General features: G+C 38.4%; 1 protein-coding gene across 1 annotated transcript in view; it reads left to right on the forward strand.

The window, feature by feature from the left end:
* The first annotated feature begins 4,107 nt into the window (after positions 1 to 4,107).
* Positions 4,108 to 7,760, forward strand: part of GFRAL (GDNF family receptor alpha like) — a 55,276-nt gene continuing 51,623 nt past the window's right edge. The window contains exon 1 of the mRNA XM_029943363.1: positions 4,108 to 4,129. Coding sequence (XP_029799223.1) covers positions 4,108 to 4,129 — 22 coding nt within the window. The remainder of the gene's footprint in view (positions 4,130 to 7,760) is intronic.

Raw genomic sequence — 7,760 nt, forward strand, 5'->3', positions numbered from 1 at the left:
CACCCTATTTTATCTAATCTGTGAAACTAGGGACCATTCCTCCATTTTGGTTTTGCAGAGAGCTTTGGATATAGTAGGCTTTCAGCAAATATTGAATAGAAATCCTGGTATCTTTTGTCCAGTGACAAGGTGCAAGGTCTAGAAAAGGTGCAAGGTCAAGAGTATTTCATTTAACTGTTATGAGAATGGATTCTTTATGTAAAAAAAAATGAACAATTAATTTTCATGATCAATGCATTTTGAATAGGATTTCTGGAGTCTTTTGATGTCTTAGTGTCAGCTGTGGATGGTGATGACAAAGGCCAATTAACAGAGCTTTGAGCTTCCAACCTAAAGTTAAGCCAGAGCACCTCTACTTTCTCTTACTTTATTTATTTATCGATAGCATTTAACTTAAAACAGGACACATTTTAAAATCTCACACCCATTATCATTGTAATCTACTGAAAGTGATGATTTTATCATTTCCTCTTACCTATAAAATGTTCTGACTCAATAGCCAGTTTCTAAGCAATTAATGGATTTTAAAATCCTGAGGGGTTTTTTTACCTTTAATTAAGGTATATTAATCTAGGGTGTCTATAAATTTGCTAAAGGCAAAGCTGTATTCTATTTTTATGAAACTCAAATTCACATTCAGTACTTCCTGTGTTGTCTTTATCACCAGTAGAAAATTACAGATTTTTTATATGACATTGCATTAATAGAACATACCTCAAATTAGCTTCTGTGGTCATCAATACACTAAATTACAGTATTATTGGACCTCTCTGGGTTTTGGCATTTACTCTGGTAATAAAGAAGCATATATATTGCTTTCTCACAATTTTGTTAAAAAATATTTTGGTGAATATATTTCAGTATGATTAATTTCTTTTGTAATTACTTTAAAACAAAATTTGTGTCTTTAAAAACATTCTAAGGGCACCTGGATGGCTCAGTCGGTTAAGCATCTGGCTTCGGCTCAGGTCATGATCTCATGGTTCGGTTCATGGGTTCGAGCCCCGCGTCGGGCTCTGTGCTGACAGCTAGCTCAGAGGCTGGAGCCTGTCTTCGGATTCTGTCTCCCTCTCTTTCTGACCCTCCCCTGCTCATGCTGCCTCTCTCTCTCTCTCTCAAAGAATAAATAAAACATTAAAAAATTTTTAATTAAAAATATATTCTAAGGAGAGAGTTCTATGGAGAAAGGTAACTAGTGACAAAAATGCTAACAACCACTGCTTTAGACACTGCCACAGCTGATTATTATTATGGGATGAGCAGGTATATTGGCACAGAGGCTTTCCATACCTGAAAGCACTAGACCTCAGCAGCTGTACCTGTTTGGCCAAAATTAGCATCATTCACTATGTGCCGTAACATTCAACTTCAGTGTAGCATGGCATTCTAGAAAGTCATAACCTAATCACCCTCCTTGAACAGGAAGCTGTGTTTTGGTATTATTATCCTTCATTCTGTTTATTTTTCTTGTGGTAACCCTGCATTAATTCAGAATTTAGATGCTTTACTGAGATTTATTTCTGTTCCTTCCTGAGTCCCTTCACTTGCTCATCTAATACCATGACTTTCCTTGGAGATGCACCTCTTCCCTACCATCGGTTTCCATGGTTAGAATATGGCCCGTCCCACTGACATCCATGATGCTGAGCACCAAGTGGGATTCGTTCCACTTGGTGACATTCGTGGGCATGGGACGCATTGATCTGGTATGACAAAATCTGGAATTTTACTATGGAAAGAGTTGCACTTCCTGCTCTGGCTTCAGAGAGAGAAGGCTGTGTGCCAAGGGCTTGAAGGTCCTCTTCCCTCCTTGGAGAAAGAAGTTGCCTGAGAATAGAGTGGACACATAAGATAACAAATAAGAGATAGGAGAGGAAACCCTAAGGCCCCAAAACAAGGTTAAAACATACCTGAAATCAATTCTACCCCTGAGCTATTCAACAATGGGATCCTGTTAAGGAGGTCGTTGAGAGGACTTGACCTCCATTTGACCCGAGAGCTGAAAGTAGGTAGTAGGAGGCTCCTCACTCCTCCCTGTTGGAGGAAGGTGGGTTAAGATAACCACTCCCACCCGGGAGCCATTGCAAGGATGGCAGGTCTCGGAGAGGACTGTGCTATTGAGATCCTCTGGACTGCAGACAGGACCGAACCCAGGTAAGGCCTTTGTGTAAACCTGTGAGATTCTGGCAGGCGATGGGGAGACCTCCTTGTTTTGCGGCTGCTGGAGACAAGCCTCCTGTGTAAACCCCCTTGTTTATGAATCCTGCCACCCACCAATCTGCCCCTGCCTCTTCCTTGGACTCTCCGCTCTCCCGGTCCAGGGCCAGTCTGTGAACCAACAGAGCCACTGAGTCTCCCTCTAGCTTCCGCCATGTTTAGTTGGCTTATATGATGAAGAACATTGATCTCAGGAAAGTTTATAATATAAATTTAGTAACTCAGTGTCTTTAACAGGAAAGAATTGAATAATTTTATGACATCATTCTTTTGTTAAATAAGTCACTGAGTGTAGTCAACCAGCATTGGTTGATCTCTGGGATTAAGCCCCATATGCATACTTAATGTATACAGCAAGCATGCATACAAGGAGAGCATTTTACAGAGGAGTAAATAAATACAGACAACTTCCAATATGAGGTCACTTACCTACATTAATAGAGAAAAACAGCATTACAATTTCAGTTTGTTAGACTCCAAAGTCTGTGTTTTTCTATTACGCATTCTGAAACCAAAATGTGTTATAAATTCTCCCTAGCGTAAAATAAACATGGACAATTGGAATCAATACTTTTTCCATTGTGGACACAAATTACTTCTGTCTCAACTCAAGATAGTAGCTTCTTCAACCTATATTTTCTTAATTTCTTGCAGACACAGCATTGTGTATTTCCAAGCATCCGTTACAGAAATGTCTCCCTTGTTTTGAAAGTGAAAGTCTCATGATGCCCCTGTGGAGATGATGTGCTTTAGGTTCTTGTGAGCAAGAACGCATTGAAAATAAAGGATCAGTCAAATCCCTCTGGGCTTCTATAACAAAATACAACACTCTGGTCACTTATAAGCCAAAGAAATTTGTTTTTCATAGTTCTGGAGACTAGAAGTCCAACATCAAGGCTCCAGCATGGCCACATTCTCACAAAGGCCTTCTTTCCAGTGCATAGCTGGTAACTTCCTGCTGTGTCCTCACTGGTGGAAGGAGCAAGGGATCTCTGGAGACTCATTCATGACAGTTCCACCCTGACAACTTAAGCACCGCCTCAAGACTCTACCTGTGAATATAATCACTTCGGGGGTTAGAATGTCGAACATATAAATTTGTAGGGAGACATAAATATTCAGACCATGGCAAGGTCTCTTACAGAAGCTGGGAGAAACACAGCTATCAAGTGATTGCCAAGTGGCTTGCCTTTCCAGCGGAGTAGGGAATTTCTGCATCGTTGCAAGGAATCATTTCTTACACTGACACTGTGTTGGGCGAGTCTGGACAGGAGCAGCTGCAGCACTACAACCTGAAAGCATGCTGGAGTGTGGGGCACACGTAGAGACCATCTCTGGTTTGTGAGGATGAGGCACACGGGCTTGGTCTGGTGGAACCTGGGTTCCCCATACGTCCGCCTGGGTGGCTTGTCACTTTACTCCTTTTCCATATTCTCAGATGACCTAACTTTGCTGTCAGGAGGTTAATTGATGAAGTGCAAATTGAGGATACTCCAGTGTGTAGGACACCTGGGGCTTATAGCTGAGAGGCTTTCACACAGCTTAGTATTCTACTGGAAGGAAACAGAACAAGACGAAACACCTTTCCCGTGAATGTGCTGGGCATGTATCATTTCTTAGTATCTGGCTTGTGGGTTTTCTTGGAAGCATAATATCCGAGATTCGTATGCTCAGAAGAAAATAATTGAATTTGGACATAATTAGGAAAGTTCACAGCTCAGGAAAGATTGGGGAGGAGATGGTGACGGAGGAAGCTGCCTTGAATCGGTAATGCTTTCAGGAAGCAGGGCAGAAGCCGAAGCCTTCTCTGGACAGTTACTGTTAAGAAGAAGGAAGCTGCAGTTAATACGTCTGCCTTTCTTGCAGGTGAATAAGTCCAGGCTGTCCAGCATGATAGTCTCCATTTTCCTTGGTAAGTGAATCCTGCTTCTGGTTTACCTGGATTCATAGCACTGTTTCTTCATGAATGCTGTCTTATCTGACTTAACTGTTGGTTAAGTGAATGGGTTTGTAACATGAAGTCTCAATTACCAATGTATACTTTAATATGGTTTATTACTTTCTCAAAACTGTACACTTACTCATTTGTGACTCTGGAGAAAAGGCACAGTGCAGGGATTGCACCTATCATCTATCAAGTTGTTTTCTATTTTATTGTATAGGATAGTCCAGTTATTTTGAGTTATTTCTTAGGATTTATGGAACTCACATAGATAGTAGAGCCTCTGATAAATGAAACCTTCCAGTACCTATTTACAAGTTATAAGATGGCAAATTTCAAGTTACCTATTTTTCTTTGAAATTGAATTAAAGAGATTAATTTAAAGCATTCAACTCCCCAACTTTTAAAGTGTTAATATTTACTAAAGAGGAGTCATTTCATAGAATAAAACAACTTAACATTCCATCAAATGCTTCACGTATTAGCCAGTTTTTATAAGCTAGAGATGAGGTTTGGAATAATTCTCCTTGTGTTGGATAGTGTGAAGGTATCATAAAAAGCTTGTGGAAAAGAATTCATTTATACTTAAAGTAGAACCCATGAAGATCTACTTGCTATTTGTGTCATTAGAGAAGCTGTTCTATTTTCTTCAGAACTTAGTAGAATCTATAAAATGAAATCAGGAAAAAATAGTTATGATTATAGTCAAATATTAATATTCCATTCATTAAAACAGAATCATTATTTTCTTTACACTAATAGATATTAGTGAATAAAAACATAATTGTGGACAAGAAAACAAAGAAGGTTATTTCAAATTATGTTGAACATAAACCAAGTCAAAAAAATGAAGGGCAGAAGAAGGAATGGAACATTTTATATAATTTCAGGTTTTCTTCAGTTTTAATAATAGTTATTTACTATCCCAAAATTTTGCTTCTTGGATTTATTTTAACACTATTTCCTTATTTCCATTCTTGATTGTAAAGCCAATACCAGGAAATTTTAATTTTGTAAATAAGACAGCAGTATAACAGAACACATAAAATATGTAACAACCTCATTATGGCTCCAGTTGAAAAAGCAAGGATGGCCTCCTGTTTTCAAGTTCTCCTTCTAAATTAATTTTGACACTATGTTGCATGAAGAAGTAAATGATTTCTAACACTGTTATGATCAAAGCTATACTATCTGATAGGTTTAATCTATATTTCCCATAGTTCATTTTTAAGAATACTTGTTTAACATCATCAAAATATGTCTTAAGATTTGGGGAAGTTCTATAGCCAGAGAAATGTGGGACATGGTAAATTTTTAAAATAGAACATGTCATATCATAATAAGACTTAAGAGGGTAATATTATGTGTGGCATTTTTTATCTTGTTATTTAAAAACAGAACTTGTTTTTCACTGAGCATTTCAAGAGAATCCTTGAAAACTCCTAGATTAAATACATGGCCACAAATCATAGTAAGGAATGACTAAGATTTTGGCACGTTAAGGTTATTTTCATTTTTGTCGGCCAGATCACTGAGATGGTTAGCTTAGTAAATTTAGTATTTCATCCTCCTGGAGGGTGTGGAAAATCATATAAAGTAAACAATCAAGTGGAACTTAAATTTTTAAATATGGAAGAAAATGAAACAGTTTTGGGAAAGATAATTTGTAGAATTAAGTAACCATCACGAGACAGAGGTACTGATAACGTTTTGATGATATATTCAGGATACTATCACCTATAAGTTTCCTGAAGAATCTATTTGCAAGACACAGTGATCAACATCAAATAAAATTCCAGTTTCTTTCTTTTTTTTTTAAACGTTTGTTTATTTTTGAGAGAGAGAGAGAGAGAGAGAGAGAGAAAGAGAGAGAGAAGGAGCATGAGTGGAAGAGGGGCCAGTGAGGGAAGGAGATTTAGAGTCTGAAGCAGGCTCCAGGCTCTTAGCTGTTAGCACAGAGCTCAATATGGGCCTCAAACTCACAAACTGTGAGATCATGACCTGAGCTGAAGTCATTTGCTCAATCAACTGAGCCACCCAGGAGCCCCCATAAAATTCCAGTTTCCTATGAGTTGAATTTCTGACATAAAATATTTCAGGGTCTTTGGCAAGCTGGATTCAAACAAGTAACTTTAGGCTAGAATCGAAGGGGCTCTCTTCTCTTTTCTCTAGGCTTGCTAACCTAGGACATTTTGGTTAAATGAATTTAACAATGAACATATGACAAAACAGAAGGCTGATATGTCAATTTTTACTCCAGCCCTCAACAAGAAAAATGTGACTGAGCCACACTCTTGGGCCTAATCTCCAAATGCAGTGACCCAGCAAGTAGTACATATGATCCATCCAATGAGTTGTCTTGGATTCTCCTTAGGAGAAGAGGTTTGAAAAGAGGTAAGATAAAGAAAAGACTTTAGGGTTTACTTGAAGCTCATAACTCTGCATTGTCACAGGTGATTCATAATTAGCACCATCTTTTTACAAATTCAATTCATTTGACTTTAAGACCTAGTTTGAGATCTCCTGATTATAATTAATATATTGTATCTGTAACTTGATTGCTGTTCCCATATTTTTCTATGGATTGATTCAGCAAGTGTCACTTGGTATGCTTGCAGAATCAATTCAACTAATTTGTACAGAATACTAAATTAGCATTGCTACTTTTTGATATTTTTAGAAAACTTAGTGGAAACTTCTCCTCTACCCAACATAACTTGTAAATATCTGGAAGGTATTATTTTTATTATAGTATCAGCTACTTATTTATAAAATGTTCTTTTTTCTTTTAAGTTTATTTATTTTGAGAGAGACAGACAGTATTAGTGGGGGAGGAGCAGAGAGAGTGAGAGAAAGAATCCCAAGCAGGTTCCATGCTGCCAGCACAGAGCCCATCACAGCGTTCCATCTCACAAATGGCAAAATCACGACCTGAGATGAAATCAAGATGCTTAGCTGACTGAGCCACCCAGGCAGCCCTATAGTTCATTCTTAAGTAACTATTCAAGTTAGTGTAAGTCAACACACATACATAATGTCTTATTGTGTTTGATGATGAGGATACAATTATAAACTACTTCCAGTGTCTGCCCATTAAAACCCTAGAACCCCAAGGTAGAGACATTCATATAAATACACATTTTCTTTTTTTTAATATTTTTTAATGTTTTTAATTTATCTTTTGAGAGACAGAGACAGCGTGAGCAGAGGAGGGTCAGAGAGAGAATGAGACATAGAATCTGAAGCAGGCTCCAAGCTCTGAGCTAGCTGTCAGAACAGAGCCCAACAAGGGACTCGAACCCATGGACCGTGAGATCATGACCTGAGCCAAAGCCGGATGGTTGACTGACTGACCCACCCAGGCACCCCATATTTTTTAATATGTTTTTATTTATTTTTGAGAGAGAGAGAGAGAGAGAGAGAGAACACGAGTGGGGAAGGAACAGAGAGAAAGAGGAGACACAGAATCTGAAGCAGGCTCCAGGCTCTGAGCTGTCAGCACTGACTGAGCCACTCAGGCCCCCATAAATACACATTTTCATTACAGAGCAGTAAAGCTATGGTTGGGGAAATCCCAATATTCTAGTGAAATAAATGAGGG

Source organism: Suricata suricatta, chromosome 7 (genome assembly GCF_006229205.1).
Source record: "Suricata suricatta isolate VVHF042 chromosome 7, meerkat_22Aug2017_6uvM2_HiC, whole genome shotgun sequence".
NCBI classification, from domain to species: Eukaryota; Metazoa; Chordata; class Mammalia; order Carnivora; family Herpestidae; genus Suricata; species Suricata suricatta.